A 27500-nucleotide genomic window follows, 5' to 3' on the forward strand; every position below is an offset into this window, starting at 1 on the left:
TCACTCCTTGTCACTGCACTCTGTTGTCACATGACAAGGAGTTAAGTTGCAGGCAAAATAAATGTATAAGATCATTTCTTGTTGTTGTGGTGCTCCTTAACACTCGGAGGGTGTTCCGCCAATGCTCCTTTGGAAGCAGCAGTGCAACCAAGTCAACCAATCGAATATCAAGCCCTGATCATGTTTTGGAAGTTTGTTACTGTGTGGTAAAGAATCAAATCATCTTGTCAAGCGCAACCAGGGGTCTGCCAGCGGGTAGTGGGTAGCACCAACCGTGATGCATCATGTGTGGGTAGAAACCTAGCCTTTTGCCCAGGGCGCCAAATGTGCAAGGACCGGCCAACACAGGATGAATGATAGGATGTTGAAAAGGGCTTGGGGGTTGTGGCACATCTTGACTAAAATAAATTCCTGTGTTCTGCCTCCTCATCATGACTGCTGAATTCCAGTTTCTCAGAAGGTAAATATGATTTGTTTTGTTCTGTCTGCTTTTTGAGAAAAGTTGTTTGATTCTTCATCAAACCCTTTCTTGTGTGAGCCTTTCTTTCGGCCTTGCTCCATGGCTTCCATCTTATGTTTGCTGTGGTACCAAGGAAATGATAAAAGGTGCACAATGACAAGAAATAATATTGATAAAACACTAAATACAGATTCAAACTAAAGTAACAATCGTGGCTTTAAAATGTAAGAAGTAGAAAGTACAGATAATTGTATCAAAAATGTAAGGTGTGAAAGTAAAAAGTTTGTTGTTCCCTTTCCCCTTCCTACCACTCCTCCATCCTCCTCCATCCTCAACCCGTCCTCCATCCTCCACCATCCTCCACCCCTCCTCCATCCTCCACCCCTCCTCCATCCTCCTCCACCCTTCGTCCACCCCTCCTCCATCTTCCACCCCTCTTCCATCCTCCTCCACCCCTTTTCCATCCTCCTCCACCCCTCTTCCATCCTCCTCCACCCTTCCTCCACCCCTCGTCCACCCCTCCCTCCAGACGGGCAGCGATGGTGAGCTGTGCCCCCAGCAGGCTGACAGCCTGGGTTCCTCTGGCAGCACCAGCACCCTGGCCTCCTCCGTCATCGAGGTGGAGGCCAGCCACGCCGAGCAAGGCCTGACCAGGAGCCGGTCAGACGAGGAGGAGGGGGAGGAGCTGTGTCCTCTCAGTCCCCCGCCCACCCTATCCATCACCGAGGAGATCATGCAGTTCATCAACCAGAGTCGTGTTAGAGAGGGATTGGCTGAACTACCCACAGACACGGTGTGTGTGATTGTTAATTTTTTGGGGGGGAGGAGATACTCTCTCAAGATAAGGTTCTCTCAAACCTGGTCCATGTCCCTGCATGTTGTAGATGTTTCCCTCTTTCAAAACACCTGTTTCAAAATAATTGTTTAATCATGCTCAGCAGAAGCCTGATAACGACCCATTCATTCGAATCAGGTTGTGTCTGAGCAGGGAAACATCTAGAAAAATAAAGAACTGTGGGCCTTGATGACCAGGTTTGAGTATCACCGCTCTAGATTTCTGTTCTGCACCAGTCGCAAACACATGTCTTGCCCGAGGGACCCAGGGAATCACAGACAACGTCTGTTTCTTGTCCGTCTTCCAGCCTGCAGTCCTGGAAGAACGCGTGGCGCTCCAGACCCCAGACCCCTGCCCCCTGGCAGAGCAGGCCAGCCATCACAGCTTTTCCTGCCCCCTGAAGGAGGGCGCGGAGCCCCCAGTCTCCCAGGACCACACTCTCCAGCAGGGAGCACAGTTGCAACTGGAGGGGGACAGAGCCAAGATGGAGGATGGGGGCTCTCCTCACCATGTGACCAGTGAGTCAGAGGCAGGAAGTGCAGAGAATGAAGGATCCCTAGCTCTAGATGTTCATCTGGACGAGAAGGTGGAACGTGATGAACTAGACACAGCTAAGGCAGGAGATGAAGAGGAGGAGGGGGAGGAGACGGTCATCACCCCAACACCACTGTCTCCTGACCACATCTCCAGCCTCTCAGCCACAGAGGAGGAACTTGTCTGTGACCTGCCCAGAGAAGAGAAGCTCTCCCCAGGGCCGGCGCCAGGCCTGGCCTCCCCTATCTCCATCGGTAGCCCTCCCTCCTCCAAAAGAGACAGCCAGATGACCAGGAGCGACAGGCTGATCATTGAGAAAATCAGAAGCTACTATGAGGCTGCAGAGGCCCAGGCCGGGGCTGGGGCAGAGGCCGGGGGGGAGGCTGAGGAGACCGAGGGGGCGAGCGACGGCCAGACCCCACGGAGGAACAGCTTCTCCCAGATCCCCTCAGGGCTGGTCAAAGAGTCCGTGTCTCGTTTCGACGTCTTCGGCCACCAGGACAGCCTGTGTGAGTCTGAGAGTGGGCGCTCAGACACGGGGACAGACCCAGGCCTGCCCTCCCCTCCGCCCCTGGAGCCTGGCCCCCCAGAGGGGCCCGCCGGCAAGGCCTGCTCCACCTCCCTGCCTGCTGTCTGGGCAGAGGAGAGTCAGGACCAGGGCCACACTCCACCAGGCCTGGAGGGGGACTGCATCTCTGAGGAGACGGGTGAGTTTTGCCAGAGATTTACAGCATGATCAAATCAAGTTTTATTTGTATAGCAGTGTCACAGAGGGCTTCACATACACCTGTGGAACTGCACCTAAATCAACCTAAACCCTCAAGGATACAGTCACTTCTGCATTTACGCTCTACAGTAACTCAAAAGAAAAGTGGTCAAGATTGAATCTTTGGGTCTAACAGTCTAGCAGTCTGTTGTTGAGGTTGAGGAGGATATGGAAGTGTCATACATGTTCTCATCATATTTATCTCATGAAACAGAACTAACGAAAGTGTTGAAGAACACGGAGAAGGAAGGCATGTCCGCCACCACAGACACCACAGAAGAAGAGAGCAAATGCAGCCTGTCGAAGGCCGACACCACAGAAGAAGTCACCCCCTCCGCGCCCGTAGCCTCCACGAGCACCCAGCACCTCAACGGGCATGGCCCGGGCGGATCCAACGCCACAGCAGGCCCCAGAGACCGGAACGAGGCCTCCCCAGGTCCACCAGCACACGCTGAACCCTGGGGAACCCAGAGAGGGCTGGGCTGGACCCGGATCAGGGAGCCCCCCGCCCCCAGGGGGAGTCTGGAGGGCCTGCCCAGCCAGATCAGGGAGGGTGACTGGTCCCGGCAGGTGTCCTCCTCCTCCTCGCTGGCCCGTGGTCTGCTGGGGGCCAGCGGGGGAGACGTAGCCGGGATGGGGCTGTTCGAGGCAGGTCCGGTGGCCCCGTGTCTTCTGGAGAACTCTGAGAGGATCCTGAGCAAGGTCCAGATGCTGGCTCGCATGTACGGAGCCAAGGTGAGCAGCATGAAGGTTCCTCTTCACCACAAGATGGCCCCCGGGGGCCGTCCCACCGGGGCCCACAACCACAGCTACGCCTACTCTCAGTACCACAACCGCTTTGAGACCAAGACCCACCACGCCCGCTATCAGAGCCACACCAACGCTCAGTCTGACACCCAGAGCAAGAGCTTAACCCTGGGGAGGAGCCCCCACTGTCCTCTGACCCCGAGACAAGACAGGAGGACAGAAGAAGGGAAGATTGGAGGGATGAAAGAGCGAAGGGCAGAGGGCCCAACAGATGGTGAGTGTCTACTTTGACCGCGGTGGTTGACAGTTATAGAAAGTTCTAGTTTGATCTTTCAGTGGGAGGTCAACCCTTTCTTTGAACACACTGACAGGACAGTTAAAAAATGTCTAGTGTTTCTTGTGTGAGGTAAGGTTTGTGTAACTACTTTTGGTTACATATCTGGTTTAGGAATGTGCATGCTCAATACCAGCAGGAATGACATTTCTGTCTGTTGTGTAATGTAACAGCCGTCCAATCAGAGCCCCAGAAAAAGACAGCTGTCCAATCAGAGCCCCGGGAGAAAAAGGCTGTCCAATCAGAGCCCCGGGAGTTAACAGCCGTCCAATCAGAGCCCCTTCTGTACGGCCACATTCTGGTCACCGAGCATCTGTCCCAGGCCTGCCAGCAGCAGCTGTCTCCTACCCTCCACCTCCACAACAGCTGCCTGCCCTCTGGAGACACGGTCATTGGTCAACCCAGGAATGGAGCCTCGAATGTGGACTGCACCTCCCATTCCTCCACCCCCTCCCTGGATCTCCCCACCCCTCCTTGTACACCTAGAGAGGGAGTGTTCGAGAGCCTTACTGAGAACGCAGATAAAGATGTGAATCTGGAAGCTTCTGAGAGGTATGTTGATAAAGTGTAAATATTCCCACACATCTGTGTTACAGTATGCTTGACTGATTCAAATTTTCATTGATTTCTCACCAACATTTATTGTTTCTAATCGTTTCTGCCAGAATGATTCTGACACAAATTAATTCAGACTCTATTGATTCTGACTAATTCATTCAGATGGATTTGACTCACCAGCCATCTTTTTGACACTGACTCTGATTCTGACTCTGACACTGACTGATTCTTATTCTGACTCTGATTCTGACTCTAGGTCAACAGGAGAGCAGAAGGCGGTCCGTCCTCTGTACTCCATCAGAGAGGACTCGTCCTCCGCGGGCTGGGGTCCAGAAGCCAGGGATCCCGGGTTCCAAACCCAGGAGGAAGAGGAGGTGGTTGTGACCCTCCAGCACCATGACCCAGCCCAGGCCCCAGCTCAGGCCCCAGGGCAGGCTGGAAACGAGGCCCAGACAGACCCACCTCTCCTGGGGGAGAGGAGCAGCTGTGCCCAGGGGCTCTCTGGAGCTCACAGAGTCCCATCCACACAAGAGCCAAATATCCTTACCCCTGACCCCGGCTTCACGGAGAGGTCAAAGTCCTCTCACCTCTGCCGCCTGACTGACCCCCAACACACAGCCCACACACAGCCCTGCCCCCCAGCCTCAGGTCAGCCCTGCCCCCCAGCCTCAGGTCAGCCCTGCCCCCCAGCCTCAGGTCAGCCCTGCCCCCCAGCCTCAGGTCAGCCGGAGGCCTCCAGAGGGAGAGGGTACCCCATGCCTCGGCCCTGGTCGTCGGGCGGGAGCCCAGCACCCCTCCCCCCTCCCCCAGGAAGCCTGTCTGCACACTCCTTGCCCACCTCCACCCTGCCCTCCTCCACCCTGCCCACCTCCACCCTGCCTTCCTTCACCAGCCAGGAGCCTGCCAGCCTGCCCACCTCCATCCTGCCTTCCTTCACCAGCCAGGAGCCTGCCAGCCTGCCCACCTCCATCCTGCCTTCCTTCACCAGCCAGGAGCCTGCCAGCCTGCCCACCTCCATCCTGCCTTCCTTCACCAGCCAGGAGCCTGCCAGCCTGCCCACCTCCATCCTGCCTTCCTTCACCAGCCAGGAGCCTGCCAGCCTGCCCACCTCCATCCTGCCTTCCTTCACCAACCAGGAGCCTGCCAGCCTGCCCACCTCCATCCTGCCTTCCTTCACCAGCCAGGAGCCTGCCAGCCTGCCCACCTCCATCCTGCCTTCCTTCACCAGCCAGGAGCCTGCCAGCCTGCCCACCTCCATCCTGCCTTCCTTCACCAGCCAGGAGCCTGCCAGCCTGCCCACCTCCATCCTGCCTTCCTTCACCAGCCAGGAGCCTGCCAGCCTGCCCACCTCCATCCTGCCTTCCTTCACCAGCCAGAGCTCTGCCTATCTGCCCTCCTCTGCTGGCAGGAGGAACATGGCCATGGACTGGGAGCCCAGCTCCACATTGCCTGCCCCGAGGTAAGGAGACCAGTCAGTCTGAGCAGTAGATAGCAGTCTGTCCTCATGCTGGCTGAGCAGTAGATAGCAGTCTGTCCTCATGCTGGCTGAGCAGTAGATAGCAGTCTGTCCTCATGCTGGCTGAGCAGTAGATAGCAGTCTGTCCTCATGCTGGCTGAGCAGTAGATAGCAGTCTGTCCTCAAACCGGCTGAGCAGTAGATAGCAGTCTGTCCTCATGCTGGCTGAGCAGTAGATAGCAGTCTGTCCTCAAACCGGCTGAGCAGTAGATAGCAGTCTGTTCTCATGCTGGCTGAGCAGTAGATAGCAGTCTGTTCTCATGCTGGCCCAGTGACACATTATCCCCCTGCTCCTGAGTCATGTTAGGTATTCACAGGATATGGAGAAATGAACTATGAACTTTAGTTTCCACAGAATGATTATGGAAGGCCAACACACTCTCAGGAAGTCTTTCCAGTGATTTACTTGGGCAGAATAACACAGATTCCACTTTCTTTGATTTATGATCTGTCCTCTCCCCCTTTAAACGTGAGATTTATTCCCCATGATAGACTATTATGTAACACTTAGGGTGCTTTCACACCTGGCATGTTTGATCCGTTTCAATCGGACCATGGTCCGTTTTCTCTGAAAGTCCGGTTCGTTTGGATAGGTGAGAACACGCATTCGAACTGATACGGACCAAACAACCGAACCATGTCCCCCTAAAAAGACGGGACTCGGTCCGGTTCCAAGTGAACCATGGTTCGGTTCGCTTTAGGTGTGAACGTAATCTGACATATTATTGACCTATTCCAGGAAGCAAACCAAAATGTAGTGCATTGTGGGTTGAAAAAGGATGTTGACACTTGACAGAGACAGCAGTGCCACTCATTAGCAGCAAAATTAGTTGAGGGAAAACTTGGGGAACTGATAAAGTGAAAGCTTGTCTGCAAATATGATCATATTGCAGAGATGCTTTTGGAGACACATAAAAATAGCGAGGTATTTAAATTATTTAGTGATATACTGAAATAAAGGGTTATTATTGCACAGTGGACCAACGTCGTTTGAAAGTAAAAAAATGTAGGCAGCAATACAGAAAAGTGCGTGATTTTCTATGGAAAAGTGGTAGCTCGTCGGACGAGAAAATAATTATTCCCATGGTTTGATGACCTGGATATAATCCTGAGTTAAAGACCAACGAGCAAGCCAAAAAACGTGGTCATAACAATTAAAGATAGATTGCAATCTCAATATGCTGCTGTTGCGCCATTGTTGTTCGTGACAAGGAAGTGATTTTCCCTCAATCATTTTCTGTCCAATAGATTAACAACCTGTATGACCGCGTGTCATTGTTTTTTTACCAACGTCATTGTATTTTTACAAACGTTGGTTTGCTTCAAACAGGACCGTGTGAACACAAACCGGACCTAATTAAAAATGCAACAAAGTAGCAACTCATCCACTGATTTGGACCAAGCTAACGGACTAACAGGTGTGAAAGCACCTTTAGTGATTTCTGTTTTGGATGATTTCAGACCCCCTTCTTCTCTCACATCCAGGAGTCCCAACCAGGATCCGGCCCCTTCAGACCGCGTATCCTCCAGCCTCTCCCCAGCCTCCAGCCTCTCCCCAGCCTCCAGCTTCTCCCCAGCCTCCAGCCTCTCCCCAGCCCGACGGCCTGTCTCCCAGCCTGGTCAGGAGATCTGTTCCTCACTGGCTCCAGGATCAGGACACCCACTAAACTACCAGCCCACTTCCGCCTTCGGCCCCGGCCCCAACCCCAGTCCCAGCCTCCGTCATCGGTCCCCGTCCCCAGCCAGAGTTCTTCCCTGCTTCTCTCCCACCCCCTCTGCTACAAGGGCTCTTTCCTCTCCCTCCCCTGTAAGGGCTCTTCCCTGCTTCTCCCCCCCTCCCTCTGCTACCCCAGCTTCCTCCTGCTCCTCCCCATCCAGGGCTCTTCCCTGCTTCTCCCCCCCTCCCTCTGCAACCCCAGCTTCCTCCTGCTCCTCCCCATCCAGGGCTCTTCCCTGCTTCTCCCCCCCTCCCTCTGCTACCCCAGCTTCCTCCTGCTCCTCCCCATCCAGGGCTCTTCCCTGCTTCTCCCCCCCTCCCTCTGCAACCCCAGCTTCCTCCTGCTCCTCCCCATCCAGGGCTCTTCCCTGCTTCTCCCCCCCTCCCTCTGCAACCCCAGCTTCCTCCTGCTCCTCCCCATCCAGGGCTCTTCCCTGCTTCTCCCCCCCTCCCTCTGCTACCCCAGCTTCCTCCTGCTCCTCCCCATCCAGGGCTCTTCCCTGCTTCTCCCCCCCTCCCTCTGCTACAAGGGCTCTTTCCTCCCCCTCCCCAGTCAGGGTTGTTCCCTGCTCCTCCCCCACCCCCTCCGCTTTCACCAGGTCCCTGGCGGCCTCCTGCATCAGCCAATCAATCACCCAGAGCCTTGCCAAGAAGAACGCTCGCCTCCAGGCCATGCCCCTCGCAGGCGGAGGCCACCCGAGTCACAGCCCTGCCTCCCCTCTCAGAAGGACCTCCCCTTCCCCCAAGCCCTCCCCCGGTTCCAGCGGTCCCCCTCAGGGTCCTACCAGCCTCCACCATGCCTCTTCCTCCAGAGAGGGGTGCCATCCACAGCGGTGTCCCCCCTCCCCTGTTCGCTCCCCTGGGTATGTGAGGTCCAGCCACTCCCCAGCTCCCGTCCCTGCCTCCTCCCCAGCACGGTCCCCTTCCCCCTACAGGAGCCAGCGTTCTGCATCCCCAGCCTCCTCCATCAGCCTCCATCACCCCTCCCCAGCCTCTCTCTTCCCCAGGTCTGCAGCTGCTGACCCTCCCACAGGGCTGAACAACAACAACAACAACAACAACGGCGGCGGCGGCGTTGCTAACGGCGGGTGGGCAGCCAATCACAGGAAGCCTCCGCTGGTGAGCACAAACAGCATGCCACCGTCCCATGATCCTCTCTGGGTGGGTTCTCACAACAGGGTGGCGAGGCCGTTCTCCTCCTCGGAGCCCAGCTCACGCGTCCAGTCCCCTTCCCCTTCTCCATTCAGCCGGATCTGCTCCCCTCCCCCCCCCCACCACACAGCCTCGCTGGCCAACAAGCCCCCCAATCCCAGAAGCAGCAGGTCAAGCTCCTTCAACCCCCTGGGCCTCACCTTGGAGCTGCCCAGGGCCTCCTCAGCGAGCTGCACCACAGGCCCCAGCGCCACCAGCCCACGGATCAACTCGCCTCCTCCTATCGGTGTTCCCGCCAACGTGTGGGGCATGGCCTCGCCTCAGCCCCGGAACCCGAGACTGACTCCCCCTTCCTCCCCCTCCTCCTCATCACTGACCTCACCCACAAGGGGGGAGGGCTCTTCCTGTTCCTACCCCGCCTCTCTGAGGACCTCCAGAGCCACATCCCCCTCCCCTCCTCCCCCCTCCAGCCCCTTCCTCTGCTCCCCTCCGCCCTCCCACAGCCTTTACAGGGCCCTGGGCAGCGACGTCCTCGGCCTGGCCGCCCGCCCCGCCAGGACCGTTAACGGGCGCCAGTCGTGGGGGGAGAGCGGGTTGAGGTCGGGGGGGTCCGTGGAGCTAGAGTCTGGCCTGGTGAGCCCGCGAGGTGGGGCTTCGCGCGGAGGCCCTCTGGCCTGCCTCAGCCCGGGCCCCGGGTCCGGAGCTCAGTCCCCCAGCCGCCTCACCCCAGGGAAGAGCCTTCACAGGGGGCAGCACTTCACCAGCATCGCCTGGCCGGACATCCGGGAGCTCCTGACCAGGTACGATGGAGCGGACGAGCCTGACTGTGGCGCAGTGAGCCCCCCAACCCTCTGCTTCCCCCAGGACCAGGACCCAGCAGAGGGGTCGTGTCGGAGCCAGCTCATCTGTGCATACGTGGCCCGGCCTCCCCCTGTCCCAGAGAAGGACACCCCCACTAACCCCCCCGCCGCCCCCCCGAACACGCAGCCTGACCCCCAGGACCCCTGCTCGGCCCAGGCAGCTAGGGGCTCACACAAGGCCAGCTACGCCACCACGGTGAACCTGCAGATCGCAGGCAGCGGCCGCATCACCTCCTTCAGCACGGCCCAGGTGAGCCTCACCCAGACCCTGGCCCCCCTGGGGCTGACCGTGGGGCCGGGAGACAGCCAGGGACAGAGGAGGGTCAGCATCAACGGATGCAGCCTCTCCCCCCTCCCCCAGAACTGCAGCAGGATGTGAGGACAGGCATGGGTGTGGGGTGGGACAGGGGAGTGGGAGGAAGTGAGGTAGAGGGGGACAATAGTGCTTTCTGCCCAGTCGATGGGGACCATTGACAGACTGAAAAGGCACTTTACCCACGGATTCCCACAGTGGTAAGAAGTGATCCTGTGAGGTCCATAGGGATCCATACTAACCCTGACAGGTGAGGGCTTGTACTGTCTTGATCTCTCTACGGTAGTGAGCTGGGAAGGAAGACGTGTAGCGTCCTTCAGACTAAAACCACCTACTCTTCCTGAGACAACGCTGTGCTGAAGTCTTAAAGGGACAATCCGCAGAACATGTCAGTTCAAGACTTCATCCTCGAGGCTGCTGAGCGAGCAGCTCGACTCGACAGATATCTCCGTGTTGTTCTTATCAAGCTTCTTCCTTATAAATTAAGTGTTGTTAAATGTCTATTCAGTGTTTAAACATGGAACAATATTTAGTTTACCAAAGCCTGTGTTTAGGGTGACAACCATGAATGCTTGTCATTATTTATAAAGTAATGGTATTTGTCTGCTTTCTGGCACTTAATCTAATTGTCTTTATTTTGCACAGTTGTTCTTCTATGTCAGTGGGGATTGTTTGACGATGAGTCTGTGAAGTGATTTCAGAACAAAAGTGAAATAGTGTTTAGTGTTTGTTTATATCTATAATTGTTTTACTGTTGCTGGGTGGCTTGGGTGGAAACAATCGATCACCGTGTGTTCGATTTCAGTAGAGCTGTGGGGGAGACTATGAACATCTTGAGAGGAATAGTCAAATATTTTCGCTTTTTTTTTACCAAACTATATATTAGTATGACTTTTATTGACTGTTGTTATAAAACAGCGTATTTTCATGGTGGTTACACCTCTCACTAAATAAACACCAAGCTTATAAAACGTACAAGTTTGAAAATAAATCCTGTGTGAACTCCATTGTTGACTCTGCTTTCATGTACTTTCCAGTTACAATAGTAGATCAACGATGATTATAAATCAACACAAAGAAACATGCCGGATGTTCTAATTGTCTCTGTACAAATACAAATACGTTGAGACCTAAAGAGAAGGGTGTGTAAAGACGCACCGAAGAAAGTGAATGCTTGGCACTTCACTGGGTTTTCGTCATCTCTTGATAAGGAAATTTGCATTCGCTAAACCGAAAGAATGCCTAGACTTTGTACTGATCTGTAAAACTCGTAGCCTCGGGAAAAACTATATTAATACTGGACAGTTGACTTTGGAAGTGTGTGCATCTGTTCCTGGAGAGCACAGGAGCTACGTGCTGGTTGAGGGGGGGGGGGGACACCTCCCTGAAATGAGTCTTTGCAGGTTGGGATGTCTGAGAGCAGCACTATTTGTTTTCACTCCAAACAGAGTGTAAACGAACACAAATATAAACAGGAGCTATTTTATTTTTGTAGGTTTTTAGGCCTATATTAGAATCTACAAGAGGTAGGCTAGTTCTCCAGGTGTTTTTTCGTGAATGGACCAACTGGTCCGATTCAAGCTATAACGCGAGCTAAGAGAGAGAGGAGGACTAGAACCTTCAGAAAGTTGTCATTGGTGAGCCATACACTAATCAGCACACACGGCTACACCAAGCGTGGAAATTCTGCCGTGCGGAAATAGGACGTTCACGGAGCGGATCTTTTATTTAACCGGCTACACACGTTGAAGATGAATACGTTTGGCTGTCTTTGATTATTTATTTTATAAACACTGTCAACTATCTTACTTAGGCTACTATTTAACTCTTGAATCTATCTACTATCACTGTCGTATCTTCAAATAGAAAAGCAACGTCAAAATCGTAAGAAAAGTTAAATCATTATTTACAGCAAAATATATAATAATTTTCATAGATTTATTACCAGACTATATAAAAAGGGCCACGCAAATCTCGCGGAAAATAATACAAATAGAAGCCAGTCTAGGCTAGGCTATTTCTCAATTTTCCGCGCGGAAATTGTCGGCGCAGAAATTCAGTTTCCGCGTCTGGTGTAGCCACTCTCATCTCTAGTGAGTATGCCCTAAACCACAATGCAGTTATTTAGACCCGTTTAAATACCGAACGGACTAATCGGATACGCTACTGAGTATACGGTGGAATACAGCCGAAGACTGCTATCTCATAATTTAGCGATCATATGAGGTAGGCAAAGTTGAAAAGTTATATTCTGACTAAAACATTCTTTGGCATGTGCAACCGATGTGAAGAGTTGCAGTGATTTTGTTTAAATGTAGCCTTGCGTCTGTTTAATGAATAATTGGCCAACATATACCTTTGTGGAATAAATATAGCCCAAAAAAATAGGCTTTCTATTTATTCCAAAAAGGTTTATGTCGGCCAATTATTCATTTAGCAGAATCTTTTTAAAGCGACGTAGCCTACAAATCTTTTGTATTTTTATTTGTATTTAGGCCTATTTGAGTATTGCGACGTAAATAATGCCTTTGGCTGAAGCTCGAGTTCAAGGATCAAAGTGCTGGTTTGATCCACTGCTCCTATACCATACATCCAGCTCACTTACTTTCTCGCTCGTTTAGCGCAGCAACTTTCTCCTTCTAGTGCTGCGGGAAGGTATGGACTTTATTGTCTATTTATAGCTGTCAGTGTTCCTCTCATGTGTTTCTGTGCAGTTTTTCGAAAGAAAGGAGAGGGGTGAGACCACGAAAACGGAGTTCGACCCCTGCCAGCCGCTACGAACAGCAGACGGAGGCTTTGCCATTTTCGTGGTCTGTCAGTAGACATATCTCTGCCCTAGTCTGGAGTAAACCAAGACGTCACAACTTCAACCATTTAAAAACATGCGGCTCAGCACGGTGACTCTCATGGTTCATCGGTGATTGCCGATGACCAGTTTCGCAAGAGCTGTGCAAGTCAAGGGATCTTAAGGGAAAAGTTCGAAGACCAAAGTAAAATAGAAAGGATCTGTCGAAGGGGAACGAGGTGGGTGTGGACACATTGCTACAGGCTGGCTCACAGTGATTCCTCCGGTACGTTGTCGCGGTACGGAATCTCAGGGATTGTTGGAGTTACTATGAACCGACAACATGAAGCAGCTCACAACCGGTCTTGCGTCCAGCAGCTGTCTCCGCGCTGGAGGCCGATGACTGGAGTGTGGCCTGTCAAAGTGAGCGGGCTGGGATGGAGACCAAGCAGTCTCAGAGAATCTTGGCTTTGGCTGCTGTGTCTGGCTATCTTCACGGTCACACTGACGGACTCAAAGAATTGCAGCCGGGAGACAATCAAGCATGTAGAGACGGTTCTTCGAGAGGTTCAAATGGTATCTACGCTTTCCATTGGTTTGTTTTGCAGTTCCAGATTATGGCAAGCTTTTCTGGACCCTTCGACAAAAAAAAACACTGGACTCGTGGTGTTTCTAAATAGTTTTTATATGGCATTGTATTTAAGCAACAAGGTACGAGAGGCAGTACTTAATCGTCAAATAAAGTACGTGTTCCAGGGTGTTGTTAGGCCCTACGCGCGGCCCGACTCGCAGCTTTTAAAATACGGTTATACCAGCGAAATTATAAATAGTAAACTAAAGAGGGTAGATTAGGGTGTGGTAGCTTGCGTTGGTTGCAGGGGTCCGTATTTAAATTACATTTTACAACTGATATTTTTGTATATTTTATATAAAAATGCACAGCCTACTTATTATTTATAAAGATTAGGCTACATAGATTTAAAAGCATATTTTTTTCTGCTCATTTAAAACTCAAAATACTAAGAGTGAAGAGTAGAATGAAATAGCCTAGTCTTCTCATTTCCCCTGCAAGAGGGAATGGTGATCAGCAACCTCATAGTTAAATCAAAACGAATACATTTGGCAGACCTATCTCTATGACTTAAACGTTTGTAAAATTGTTAGTTTTTACCTTCTCGTAAAATTTTCAGGCATTAAACCTACTCATATTGCATTCATTAATGAATGAAGAACCTTTTTTAACGTTATTTTAACAACGAAGTTACCAGCAGTAGCTATCTCAGATGGAATCGCGATTCAAGTAGGCTACCATCTGCTACCTGAAAATATGCCCCCAAAAACGTATTATTTTTCTTTTGCAGAGCATCTGCTAAATGGCAACAAAAAAAATACAATATTGCTCAATAATGCACACCCCGGAACTCCCTCTCAACCAATCAGAATGCTTGATTTCATCCACCCATATTATAAATGGAATTAAAATATGGATGCTCTTAATGCCTGCACAGTTATGTGCTATTCGTAGCTTATTTACTTTTTTTTTACTTTCTTGTTAACTGTGTCGCATATACAGTAGCTAAAAAAAAAATACGTTTTTGCCACATTTCAGCCTTGAATCACCATGCATATTGCTTCAAACTTCCAAGTTAGAACTTATTAACATTTTAGAATGTGTAAAACGTTTTAATATCTTGTTAAAATAGGATGTCATTGGTCTATGCCTTGACAGTTGATGCTATAGAAGCATGTATGATGTCTGTGATGGGGATGAGTTTTCCACGTGCCTTGTATCCCTAACCCAGCACAGAGGGAGCATGATGCACGCGCGGTGGTGTTTATAAACAAGGTTCAGCAAGAGGATGTTTCAGGAAGATCAAATGCATTATAGGCTGGAAGGTTGCAAAAAGTATATGATCTTTCCCCAATTATAAATTGAATCATTGCTACCCTACACACCAACCTGGAAGGGTTGTCAAGCGAGCAGTCGTATAAAAGTTTTAGTTTACAAAGCTGGCATTCTCGTCATGTCCATCTGTCGGGTAGGCTACTTTAACTACAGCTACTTTCATGAGTTGTTAGATTAAACAATTTGTTCCATGGGCATTTCATTGTGGTTTTGGGTTGTGTTCTTCGAGTCCTTGTGAAGATGACCTTCCAACATGGAGGTTCAGGATCGTTACGAACGCAGCAAGTCTTCCTCTGTGTTATATCTTGTACCCCAGTTCCTACTGACCAGAAACATCTGTGAGCCTTATGCCCTCACAATGCGTCTGTCTAGCCATGTTGCTTTATTAGGGATATGCTGTGGTGTGGTATTTATTTGTACTTCAAGGGCATATTCCATTCAGGGTTTATTTATTGTATTTTTGTTTGGACCAAATGTTTTGTGGAAGAATTTGCACACTACATAAACAACTGAAAATAGGTGTTTTGGGGCTGCATTTAAAGCAGATACACCACAACACCTCACCCGAAACTTGTCCTTCAAAGCATGGTTAGCTTTATTACATTTTGATTCTAGGATGGAAAGTCGCAAATGACCAAATCACCAGAAATCGTTTAATTGCAAAACTGTGCAGGCCAATACTTGTAGGCTGTAACGTTGCAAAAGGTGGATGGTTTTAAAGGAGGTGTAGCCTTTCTAGAGGCACTGTAATAGGCCTACTCTTTTCTTCATCAGAAACCGTTTGATTGTAATCTGTACACCCCTGGCGAGGAGGACTACGAGGTATGTGTTTTACAACTGATAGTATATTATTATTACTAGTATTATGAGACCATAGGATATATGTTCTTATTAATAATAATAATACATTAATTATTATTATAACTTGGTATTTACCACCAACATATATGCAGTCAAAGTTGATACACTCACAATATCAGTATCTCATCTCCACCATGTGGGAGTCTATTACAGTCGGTGGTAAAATGACCCAAATCATACATTTCCAGAGTAGCATTGACAGCATTGATCGTCCTAGCTTGTTAGAGGTTCCTGGATGCTGTCAGATGTACATCCAGTCTAGTTTAACCCTTTGGTTATGTCTCTCCAGCAGAACTGCCCCAACTCAACTCTCACCTGTTTCGCTAACGAAGCAGAGGTCTTGATGTACGAAGGGGCAAACAAGAAATGGAATCTGAAGAACAGACTGGTCAAGCTTATACATCTTATAACAAAGGTTAGACATGTTTGTTAGCTTCGCAGTGGACACTTTTTAAAATCTGTTTCTCTCTTTGTCTCTCTGTGTCTCTCACTTTCTCTGTGTCTATCTGTCTCTGTTTCTGGCTCTCTGTATCCCAGTCTCTCTGTCTGCCTATCTGTGACTATGTCTCTCTGTCTCTTTCATATATTCATTCTGTGTGTTTCAGAAGGACAAGGATGGCTGTTCACGGTGTGAGTTTTACCCAGAAAAGGCAGCAAAGGACTTCCTAGAATCCTTAAAGTATTTCCTCCAGCAGGACTGTGCTGGCGCATAAGCAATAGGTGGAGACAAGGCACCACTCATGGTCCAATCCAACTCTCGACCATGCATAGAGAAATATACTCCAGGGCTACTCTGCTACATTTCCACACCTAACTGATTCTGTAGAAGAAGGGCAGAGAGGCGGTGAAGGCCTTGTCTACTGGCATGGGGATCTATGCTGCTGCTAACTGTAAAAAGACTGACAATGAGAAAGCACCAGTGGAATTGAAAATCGTTTGGATGTTTGCATCTGGAGTGAGTGAGTGACATTTCTCTATGGAGTAATGTTGTTGTTTATTTTAGGACATTTGGAGATTCAATTTCTTTGGCATGGTGTCATGTTCATAAGATAAAATAGTACGATGACTGACTCCCCCAAAATTTAAAAACTAAAAGAAATGATGAACTTCTTTTGTTTTCCATGGGGCCCAACATTCCTGCCGTCGCCCCTGGATACAGCACTCGTACCTGTATTAAGTTTTAGAAGACTTTCTCAAACTCACAACGTGTGAATCAATGCACAGACCTGAGTTGAAGACAAGTAAAAGTTGGGAACGCTGCCAACGTTGAAGCCCCGCGATAGTTTAGTTCGCGCAGTAGCCTAAATCTCGTGGCTCTTTGGGGTCCAAGAAATGCGTGTAAATCACTACATGTAAATTACTATATATCGTCCCCCTGTTGTGTGAGTGAAGTCAAAACTTGGATTATTGTAACAGAACATAAGGTGAGTATCTTAGTGAAATATAGGCTAAAATACATGTTTATTAGCTATAGTTACGTGAAATAGCGATTTGAAATGCGCATTACGAGCTAGGCCATCTTGAATTTTACCCGTGCCATTCAATGGGACGTGGTTACGGCTAGCATTTAGCAACGCCAGGCCTTGCCCATTTCAGCTGCCAATACCATTAAACTAATTCCAATGTAATAAACTACTTCATGTGACTACATGCGACGAATCTAGTGAAGTTGATTTGTTAGCGTTTACATGGCTAGCAAGATAACCGACAATTACGGCGCCAGTGCTAACTAGCTATCTGAGAACCAGGCTCGCTAAGCTAGGCTAGTCGTTTAGCTATTATTATTGCTCTGTTTGCTCAGATCTTCAGCAGCCTCCGTGATCAGAAACAATATAGGAATGATGACTAGTATTTCTAGCATACGGTAGCGGACTACATTTCTAGCTAAATATTTGAAAAGGCCGTTTTTTTTTTTTAAACACATCACACCCACTGGAAAACGGTCTGCACTGAGCTCTGGGCTAACATGGCTAGTCTACCGGTCAGTACTGCATAGCTGTCGTATTCTGGCTAACTAGCAAGATAACGAAAACTGCCGCTTGGTTATCTGTTGTGTTGCGTGCCTGTAGGCTCTACCTGTGACTGTCAAGAATGTCTGACAGTGAGGATAGCGACTTCTCCGACGCCCAGAGTGACCGAAGCAGCGAAGCCGAAGAGGCTGAGAATGAGGTACTGTACTGTAGCATGGCAAGCTAGCGCTAATGAGTATAGCTAAAGTTAGCTAGCAATTTAATTCACTTTTACGAATCCTATGCATAGAGTAGTTTCAGAACGAGTAAAAACAGAGGTAACACACAATACCATTTTATAGTAAATAGAAAGCTTTCAATAGCAGCAAGGAAATATCAGAAATGTAAATGTAATAATAAATGAAGTAACGGACTCGACTTTGAATATAACGTAGAATGAGTGTACGTCCTGAGACAGAGTGCCGTCATACACGACAAAGTTTGATACTATTAGTACAAGAAACTAGAGCGGGGGGAACAGCTCAGTGGTAGCGCATTTGACCGCAAGTCATGCGGTGGCAGGTTAGAATCCGTGTTGTACGTTGCTTTTGATACAAGCGTCTGTTAAATTAATACTTTACAAAACATTACTATTTGCTTCCATAGCTGCAAAAGTAACTACACAGATGGACTCAAAGTATGTCCTAATCTTAATTTGATGTCCTGACGTCCAAAACACGTTATTGTGTGACTGAAGTTTGTGTGTCTACCCTACTGTAGGAGGAACAGGCCAGTCCGACTGGTAGTGACAAGGTAGCAGAGGAGGAAGGCGAGGATCTGGAGGATGAGGAGGAGTATGATGAGGAAGAGGAGGAAGATGATGACGATCGCCCCAGAAAGAAGCCCCGCCATGGAGGTTTCATCCTGGACGAAGCTGGTACGATCTGGAGGCCTTCAGGCTCAGACCCTCCTACACATAGCAGCACTTTCCCTGTTAATGCGCAAGCCCCATAGGACGTCTCACCAAAACATCCTACCAACAAACAGTTTTAACATAACATGGGTCAACGAAGGACACTCAATCTTGGTTTATTATAGGTAGCCCAAAGTGTTCGCCATAAGGGTGCTGTTGTTTACAGGATGTATACACATAAATAGGCTGTGTGCTTGGTAGGAGCTGAACTGACTGTGTTTGTGTTTGACCTCTTCTTCTTCTCTGGTTGTAGATGTGGACGACGAGTACGAGGACGAGGACCCGTGGGAGGAAGGAGCGGAGGACATCTTGGAGAAAGGTGAGAGGGTGCATGCGGAGCAGCACCCTGCGATGAACGCGTATCCATGGCAACATGTGAGGGCCACTGTTGATGATGATGAGCGTAGACAGAACAGAGTTATCCCGTGTGGAGCGATTGTTGATACTGGTTGTTTCTTGTTGAAAACTGTTTCGGGGATAATAAAAAAAATGTCACTGTAACGTAGACTGGGGATTTGAGATCATGTTCAGTGCAGTGCTGTTTCTGTGAAGAGGAAAAGTTGGCATTGATTTGAAGTTCTGTAAAGTGAAAGCCATATGTAGCCAGTGGGACTGTTGACATTGTCCTTCCTGCCCTGGTCTAATGTTGTCTTTTCTCGTGCATGCCTCCTTCAGTTAACGGTAAATGAATTCCAGATTATTCTGCTTTGTTTTTTCTGTTCAATATAACTGAGTCGTTTTCTCACACATCCCATTAAACTGCATCCGGCCTCTGCACGTGGTGTTGTCAGAGTAACCAGTGTAACTCCGGGCAACAGAGATGGCAAATGGCATATGTTGTTGGCTTCTGATTTGTGAAAGGATGGCAATAGCATTTTTACTCCTATCAAATTTTTTTTGGTGTAGCAACATAGGCTGTATTTAAACTACTGATATCTATATCCTTAAGTTGTGTGGCTTTCTATAACGATATGATGTTTTTCATCACCCAAGTCAACTGGTGATGTATTGCTAGGATCAGGATTAGCAGATCACTCTGCAAAGGTTATCACAAATTTGACCACAGGCCTTGTCTTTGACATGGTAAGTGCCCAACGTGAACTGTGACCATTTGCCTGAACTCGTCCTGTCGACAGAAAGCTAATCTCATTGGTTTGAACAATCCGATTTCAGATTTTCTTTTTTGGTGGTCAACCTGCAGTATCACAGCATAGAAATCCTCCAGTCAAGTGTGTTCATGCATCATCAGTACGAGCCATAGTGTGTTCATGCATCATCAGTACGAGCCATCGTGTGTTCATTAACAGTGATCCTTGTTTTGGTTTCGTGTGTTGTTCATCTCCCCCTGCCTGTGTGCTGTTCACAATGTGATTAGTCTTTTCCCTGTGCTCTTCCTCCCTCTCTCCGCCCGCCCCGCGTGCCCCGCGTGCCCAACAGAAGAAGCAGAGGGTGAGTGTGCCCACATCTTCTTATTTCAATGTATGGCTTTATTGGGCAGAGATAGTTACAGAGAGACAGGAAATAAATGGGAGAGATTGAGCGAGGGGGAAGATGCATAGTAAATGACCCAGGGAAGAATCGAACCCGGGTCGCTGCGTCAGAGACTCGGCCTGAGAGGAAGGGTACGCACTTTGCCCGGTGATTCACCAGAAGCTTCTTTCTGAACAACAAGCCCACCATCTCTGCCTCTCAGGGACAGGAGCTCATGTCGTTTTACTAGAAGTCAGGCTAAAGATTCTGGAAGAGAGGGGGTCAGATGGCTGAGCGGTTAGGGAATCAGGCTATTAATCAGAAGGTTGCCGGTTCGATTCCCAGCCGTGCGAAATTATGTTGTGTCCTTGGGCAAGGCACTTCACCTTACTTGCCTCGGGGAGAATGTACCTGTACGTACTGTAAGTCGCTCTGGATAAGAGCGTCTGATAGATGACTAAATATAGATGTGGTCCTAGATCCAGCTGTTTCCTCCTGACTCCTGACTGAACCCTTCTCTCCCCTCCAGTGTCCAACATCGATCACGTTGTTCTGGACGAGGACAACTCTGGGTCCCGCCGGCTGCAGAACCTCTGGAAGTATGTGGGCTGCCTGGCTCCTGCTTCATCTGATCTCAGACCTGGCCCACACAGTCCTCTTCTCACATTACTAATGCTGTTGTGTACCCACGGTTCATGTGGAGAAACTTAATGATAAAAAACTGTCCATGGTATTTGGTTTGGCGCAAAAGCAGCTGTAACTGATTCTTTTGTTTTCTCTTGTGATCTGTAGCCGGTAACAAACGAGCGGTTTCTTCTGTAATGTGTCTGACAGGGATTCCAGAGAGGAAGCGTTGGGGGAGTACTACATGAGGAAATATGCCAAGTCTTCTGGAGGAGAACAGTAAGGGTCACAATCAGTCTGCACACCTCACCTGCTCTCAGGAACTTGTGTTCCCTCTGGAAGTGCATACCAGAGCATGTAGTGATCTGCTACATTGACATTAACAGCTTCCACTTGAACAACCAGGACAGATCTTGACTGGAGTATTCATCCCTCTCTATCCTACTTTCCTGCTTGCTTCTCTACCTCGCTCTCTCTCTAGTTTCTCAGGTGGATCCGAGGAGCTCTCTGATGACATCACCCAACAGCAGTTACTTCCTGGGGTCAAGTACGTATCGTTTACTTCCTGGGGTCAATGTTTATGTTTGTACTTTTGTGTAGCTGTATGTTGTGTTCTTGCACATTTGCACTTTGTCTAGGCCAGGTCGCCGTTGTAAATGAGAATATGTTCTCAATCGTCTCACCTGGTTAAATAAAGGTTAAATACAAAAATTAATGTAGCAGTTTCACTTTTTCAAGACTTCCACATTTAGGATTATTGGAATCATTGTCAATTTATTTGCTCAATGCACTCAATTTTTGTCTTAAGGGATCCTAATCTCTGGACAGTCAAGTGTAAGGTAAGAACTAATGTCTTTGTTTTCTGTTGTTCGATACACACACGCACACATTACCTGAACACACACACTAACTAAACCTGTGGTGTCACTCCAGATAGGGGAGGAGAGGGCAACAGCCATTGCACTGATGAGGAAATTCATCGCCTACCAGTTTACAGACACGGTATGTGTTCCTCTTAGCCTCAATGACACAAGTGAATCTTTCCGTCATAGAACTATCAGTCTTCACAAACCACCAATCATATTCTTCCTCCCCTCCTCTCTCCTCCCTCCTTCTCCTCACAGCCCCTTCAGATCAAGTCGGTGGTGGCCCCCGAGCATGTGAAAGGCTACATCTACGTGGAGTCCTACAAGCAGACCCATGTCAAGGCGGCCATCGAGGGCGTGGGCAACCTGAGGATGGGCTTCTGGAACCAGCAGATGGTGCCCATCAAGGAGATGACGGACGTCCTGAAGGTAGTCAAGGAGGTCACCAACCTCAAGCCCAAGTCCTGGGTCCGCCTCAAGAGAGGCCTCTACAAAGACGACATAGCCCAGGTATGGCTCGCTGAGGTCGACGTGGCCAGCTAAGGCTTGTGCTGGCCAGGCATGGCTCGCTAACTAACGGGCCTGTTAAGAATCCATGTGTCTGACACGTTCTGAATGTTCCTCAGGTCGACTATGTAGAACCAAGCCAGAACACCATATCCCTAAAGATGATTCCAAGGATAGACCTGGACAGGATCAAAGCCCGTATGAGCATGGTAAGCTAAAGGCCCTTATTACTCTGATCGTCTGTCTGTATTCCTGTGTGTCTGATCGTCTGTCTGAACCACAGAAAGACTGGTTTGCCAAGAGGAAGAAGTTTAAAAGACCGGCTCAGAGACTGTTTGATGCTGAGAAGATCAGGTACACTGAAATTACAAGGCTCTTTCTCGCTCTCTCTCTCTAGCTCTCTTTCTCGCTCTCTCTCTCTACCTCTCTACCTCTCTCTCTACCTCTCTCTCTCTCTCTACCTCTCTCTCTTTCTTTCTCTCTCTCTCTCTCTCTCTCTCTCTCTCTCTCTCTCTCTCTCTCTCTCTCTCTCTCTCTCTCTCTCTCTCTCTCTCGCTCTCGCTCTCTCTCGCTCTCTCTCTCTCTACCTCTCTCTCTCTTACCCCCCCCCTCCCGTCTCTCCTTATCAACAATACACTGTTTAGTTTTTCTTTCAGTCTCGCAGACTCTCTCCTTCTTTCAAGGCATTAACTGTGTGTGTGTGTGCGGACGCGCAGGTCACTGGGGGGTGAGGTCAGTCATGATGGAGACTTCATGATCTTTGAGGCCAACCGCTACAGCCGCAAAGGCTTTCTTTTCAAGAGCTTCGCCATGTCGGCTGTGGTGAGAAAACACACACACACCAGCAGTATCCAATACAAGCCTGCAGCTGAGCTGGAACTATTCCCCCTCTGTTCTGAGTTGACCCCTGCCTTGGTTTGTCCAGATCACAGAGGGGGTGAAGCCCACCCTGTCTGAGCTGGAGAAGTTTGAGGACCAGCCTGAAGGGATCGACCTGGAGGTGGTGACCGAGGCTTCAGGTAAACACAGCTGGGGCTTGTTTGTGTGTGCGACATTGGCTGTTTATCAATCTGAAATTCTTAAAGTACTTCTTGAGAAGAACGATTAATAAACAGCCTCTGTTCTTGTCCATCCAAATATTTCCGAGACTAACGATGTGTGTGTGTGTGTGTGTGTGTGTGTGTCCAGGTAAGGAGCGCGAACACAACCTCCAGGCGGGTGACAACGTGGAGGTGTGTGAGGGAGAGCTCATCAACCTGCAGGGGAAGATCCTGAGTGTGGACGGAAACAAGATCACCATCATGCCCAAACACGAGGACCTCAAGGTACGCACACACACACACACCATATACTCACACTCACACACACACTTACACATTGTACCCTTATGCCTTGTCTGTGGTGTTGATTTGTGTGTGTGTGTGTGTGTGTGTGTGTGTGAGCAGGACCCCCTGGAGTTCCCAGCTCATGAGTTGAGGAAGTACTTCCGTATGGGCGACCACGTGAAGGTGATCGCCGGCCGTTACGAGGGCGACACCGGCCTCATCGTCCGTGTGGAGGAGAACTTTGTCATCCTGTTCTCTGACCTCACCATGCACGAGGTCAGACACCTCTCCTCCTCCTCTCCTCTCTCTCTCTGTCCTCTCCTCTCTCTATCTCTGTCCTCTCTCTCTGTCCTCTCTTCTCCTCTCTCTCTGTCCTCTCCTCTCTCTCTCTGTCCTCTCCTCTGTATCTCTGTCCTCTTCCTCTCCTCTCTCTCTCTCTCTCTCTCTCTCTCTCTCTCTCTCTCTCTCTCTCTCTCTCTCTCTCTCTCTCTCTCTCTCTCTCTCTCTCTCTCTCTCTCTCTCTGTCCTCTCTTCTCCTCTCTCTCTCTGTCCTCTCCTCTCTATCTCTGTCTTCTCCTCTTTCTCTCTGTCCTCTCTCTATTTCTGTCCTCTACTCTCTATCTCTGTCCTCTCCTCTCCCTATCTCTGTCCTCTCCTCTCTCTATGTCCTCTCCTCTCTCTATCTCTGTCCTATTTTCTCCTCTCTTCCTCTCCTCTCTCTGTCCTCTCTCTTCCTCCTCTCTCTCTCTGTCTTGTCCTCTCTCTTGCTCTCTCTTGCTCTCTCTTGCTCTCTCTTGCTCTCTCTCTATCTTCATCCCTCTCTTAGTCTGTGCTCCTCACCTCGTCCTTTTCCCCCCATCGCTCACCTCTCCTTTTCAGTGTGGAGCAGACAGAGATGCTGAACATGCATATACAGTCTGGCGGATGGACTGTATAGTGATTGATTCCATGTTTGTGTTTGTCTGTCTCTTGTGTGTGTGTGTCTGGGTGTGTGTCTCCCCTAGCTGAAAGTGCTGCCACGGGACCTGCAGCTGTGCTCTGAGACGGCGTCGGGCGTGGACGCGGGCGGACAGCACGAGTGGGGAGAGCTGATCCAGCTGGACCCTCAGACGGTGGGGGTGATCGTCCGGCTGGAGAGGGAGACCTTCCAGGTGACACGCCCCCCGTGTGTGTGTGTGTTTGTGTGCTATGGTTTTAGTTCAGCGGGCTAACGCAGTGACCCCCCGTCAGGTTCTCAACATGCACGGCAAGGTAATGACTGTGCGCCACCAAGCGGTCAACCGGCGGAAAGACAACCGTTTCGCCGTGGCGCTGGACTCGGAGCAGAACAACATCCACGTGAAGGACATCGTCAAGGTGATCGACGGGCCGCACTCGGTGAGTTGACCTGGCTCCTCTGGCTAGCGCTGCTGTGGCTAGCGCTGCTGTGGCTAGCGCTGCTGTGGCTAGCGCTGCTGTGGCTAGCGCTGCTAGTGCTGCTAGCTGCTAGTGCTGCTAGCCGCAACACGCTGACTAATTGTGGGACCGGCGGCCATGTTGTTCCTGTTCTCCCAGGGTGGGAGACTGGCTGCTAGTTCATGAGCAGTACTGTCCTTCAAGGTCACATCAATACCATGGTATTGTTTAAGTCGTATCAATACCTTTTGTATACTGGTATGTTGTAAAAAGATTGAAGGTGCATAGGAACTTCTATCTAATGGTTTTATGAGTTAGTGAGATGTCGTTTGTAAAGAAGCATAGTAAGTGTAGGGAGTCAGATGGCTGAGTGGTGAGGGAGTCGGGCTAGTAATCAGAAGCCGGATCGATTCCTCGCCGTGCCAAATGATGTTGTTTCCTTGGGCAAGGCACATCCTACTTGCTTCGGGGGGAATGTCCCTGTACTTACTGTAAGTCGCTCTGGATAAGAGCGACTATCCCTTTAAAACGATCTGTGTCCGCTTACCCCTAGAAAGCTGATTGGCTCATGAGCTGTGTTCTCTGTGGGTGTTTCTGAAGTGCTTTGTTCTGTGGGTGTTTCTGAAGTGCTGTGTTCTCTGTGGGTGTTTCTGAAGTGCTGTGTTCTCTGTGGGTGTTTCTGAAGTGCTGTGTTCTCTGTGGGTGTTTCTGAAGTGCTGTGTTCTCTGTGGGGGTTTCTGAAGTGCTGTGTTCTCTGTGGGTGTTTCTGAAGTGCTGTGTTCTCTGTGGGTGTTTCTGAAGTGCTGTGTTCTCTGTGGGTGTTTCTGAAGTGCTGTGTTCTCTGTGGGTGTTTCTGAAGTGCTGTGTTCTCTGTGGGTGTTTCTGAAGTGCTGTGTTCTCTGTGGGGGTTTCTGAAGTGCTGTGTTCTCTGTGGGTGTTTCTGAAGTGCTGTGTTCTGCCTCCCAGGGCCGGGAGGGGGAGATCCGTCACCTGTTCCGAGGATTTGCCTTCCTGCACTGCAAGAAGCTGGTGGAGAATGGAGGCATGTTCGTCTGTAAGACACGCCACCTCGTATTGGCTGGCGGCTCCAAGGTCGGTCTCTCTCATTGGCTGCTGACTACAGAAGTAGCTTGTTATTGGCTCGTGGTAAAACACATGGTCTTTTTTATGTCCTCCCCAGCCCAGAGATGTGACCAATTTCCCCGTGGGGGGATTCGCACCTATGAGCCCTCATATCAGCAGCCCCATGCACCATGGAGGAGGGGGTGAGTACATCCTACACACTAGTTCTGACTCCCTAGCCTCCACATTCTGTTCACCTGTCAAGATAACTGTATGGTGCCATGGTGCCATGTTGTTGACCCTTGACCCCTTATGCAGGTCAGCAGCAGAGGGGAGGAGGGGGAGGAGGAGGCGGAGGGGGAGGAGGAATGGGGCGTGGCCGAGGCAGGAGAGACAACGACCTGATTGGCCAAACTGTCCGCATCTCCCAGGGACCGTACAAAGGTGAGTGTGTCTGCAGCCCTGGTCCCCATCTCCTGGCCCTCGCTCTGTTCAGCTACCCAGCCACCCGCCGGCTCTCTGACCTGTCTGCCTACGTTTCCCAGGGTACATTGGTGTAGTGAAGGACGCCACGGAGTCGACAGCCAGGGTGGAGCTTCACTCCACCTGCCAGACCATCTCTGTAGACAGACAACGCCTCACCACCATGTATGGACTCTCTCTCCCTCTCTCTCTCTCTCTCTCTCTCTCTCTCTCTCTCTCTCTCTCTCTCTCTCTCTCGCCGGTGTGTTTGTGTCGAGGTTGGGTGTATGGCAGTGTGTGACCGTGTCTGTGTTGACAACAGGGGAGCTAAGAGACACAGTGGGCAGACCTCCACCCACGGACGCACCCCCATGTACGGCTCCCAGACTCCCATGTACGGCACCGGCTCCCGTACCCCAATGTACGGCTCCCAGACGCCGCTGCACGACGGTGAGACACACGCACACGCTTCTCACTTCCAGAAGGTCGGCTGGATAGCGTAGAGGGCTTTGCCACGGCTAATGCATTGTTCTAGACCCTTTGAATGTTCCCAGACATTCTAGAACCTTGAGGATGTGGCCAAACGTTCTAGAACCTGTTAACGTTCCCAGGCGTTCTAGAATGTTGAAAATGACCCCAGGTGTTCTAGAAGTAAGGGTCTGATGGAGCTGTGTGCTGTCCCTGAACAGGAAACCGCACGCCTCATTATGGCTCCCAGACCCCGCTGCATGATGGGAGCAGGACGCCAGGACAGAGCGGGGCGTGGGACCCCAACAACCCCAACACACCCTCCAGGTACACACACACACTCTCCAGGCACACAACCACACACACATCTGCCACTGTTGACTAAAGTAGCTACCTTGTAAAGACTGTTCAAAGGTTCAACCTTAAAAAAAGTAATTACTAAGTAATAAACATGAGTGAGCACAGTGCTAACCTGTGTGTGTGTGTGTGTTCCAGGGCGGATGACGAGTATGACTTTGGTTACGATGACGAGCCATCGCCGTCCCCGCAGGGTTATGGGGGCACGCCCAACCCCCAGACCCCCGGGTACCCCCCGAGGTCCCGTCCCCCCAGGTCAACCCCCAGTACAACCCCCAGACCCCTGGAACCCCCGCCATGTGAGTAGCACACACTCTCACACACACACACACATACACACACACACACCCAGGCAGTGCTGTCACTAACCCCCTGCCCCCCACCCCCCAGGTACAACACAGAGCAGTATTCCCCCTACGCGGCCCCCCTCCCCTCAGGGCTCCTACCAGCCCAGCCCCTCCCCCCAGAGCTACCACCAGGTGGCTCCCAGTCCCCTGGGCTACCAGAACACGCACTCCCCTGCCAGCTACCACCCCACGCCCTCGCCCATGGCCTACCAGGTAAGACCCTCCTCTTCCTCCTCTTTCTCCTCTTCCCTCTGAAGTCGTCAGACCCCAGCCACTGTTTATCCAACTCTCTCACACACACACCCTCCATCTGCCCCTCCCTCCCCCAGGCGAGTCCGAGCCCCAGCCCTG

At 50.3% G+C, this 27500-nt stretch overlaps 2 protein-coding genes across 2 annotated transcripts in view; both read left to right on the plus strand.

The window, feature by feature from the left end:
- The first annotated feature begins 919 nt into the window (after positions 1-919).
- On the plus strand, positions 920-9858 carry plekhg2 (pleckstrin homology domain containing, family G (with RhoGef domain) member 2). The gene is made up of 10 exons (XM_047036023.1): positions 920-1253; positions 1603-2536; positions 2810-3616; positions 3850-4228; positions 4491-5693; positions 7236-7593; positions 8067-8245; positions 8475-8555; positions 8646-8921; positions 9090-9858. The coding sequence occupies exons 1-10, from the start codon at positions 1194-1196 to the stop codon at positions 9856-9858; spliced, it is 5046 nt and encodes a 1681-aa protein (XP_046891979.1). The 5' UTR covers positions 920-1193.
- Positions 9859-11870: 2012 nt separating this feature from the next.
- Positions 11871-27500, plus strand: part of supt5h (SPT5 homolog, DSIF elongation factor subunit) — a 17484-nt gene continuing 1854 nt past the window's right edge. Inside the window, 35 exon segments of the mRNA XM_047035699.1 lie at positions 11871-12018; positions 12507-13153; positions 15258-15305; positions 15634-15759; positions 15950-16299; positions 17414-17513; positions 18074-18230; positions 18520-18585; positions 18942-18947; positions 19704-19715; positions 20266-20335; positions 20571-20639; positions 20842-20907; positions 21169-21199; positions 21294-21362; positions 21485-21736; positions 21853-21942; positions 22017-22087; positions 22450-22555; positions 22659-22752; positions 22922-23058; positions 23179-23334; positions 24063-24209; positions 24289-24435; positions 25420-25545; positions 25634-25718; positions 25834-25959; positions 26061-26163; positions 26300-26427; positions 26667-26772; positions 26941-27046; positions 27049-27101; positions 27193-27226; positions 27228-27362; positions 27479-27500. The exon segment at positions 27479-27500 is cut by the window's right edge and continues 182 nt beyond it. Coding sequence (XP_046891655.1) covers positions 17436-17513; positions 18074-18230; positions 18520-18585; positions 18942-18947; positions 19704-19715; positions 20266-20335; positions 20571-20639; positions 20842-20907; positions 21169-21199; positions 21294-21362; positions 21485-21736; positions 21853-21942; positions 22017-22087; positions 22450-22555; positions 22659-22752; positions 22922-23058; positions 23179-23334; positions 24063-24209; positions 24289-24435; positions 25420-25545; positions 25634-25718; positions 25834-25959; positions 26061-26163; positions 26300-26427; positions 26667-26772; positions 26941-27046; positions 27049-27101; positions 27193-27226; positions 27228-27362; positions 27479-27500 — 2848 coding nt within the window. The 5' untranslated portion in view covers positions 11871-12018; positions 12507-13153; positions 15258-15305; ... (1 more) ...; positions 15950-16299; positions 17414-17435.

This window comes from Hypomesus transpacificus, chromosome 15 (genome assembly GCF_021917145.1).
Source record: "Hypomesus transpacificus isolate Combined female chromosome 15, fHypTra1, whole genome shotgun sequence".
NCBI classification, from domain to species: domain Eukaryota; kingdom Metazoa; phylum Chordata; class Actinopteri; order Osmeriformes; family Osmeridae; genus Hypomesus; species Hypomesus transpacificus.

Excerpts from the sequence above, each read along its gene's own strand:
- plekhg2 (XM_047036023.1), top strand. The coding sequence starts at position 1,194 with ATGCAGTTCATCAACCAGAGTCGTGTTAGAGAGGGATTGGCTGAACTA. Across the intron at positions 2,537-2,809 it reads CTGCATCTCTGAGGAGACGG|AACTAACGAAAGTGTTGAAG; the intron begins GTGAGTTTTGCC and ends CTCATGAAACAG. Across the intron at positions 3,617-3,849 it reads GGCAGAGGGCCCAACAGATG|CCGTCCAATCAGAGCCCCAG; the intron begins GTGAGTGTCTAC and ends GTAATGTAACAG.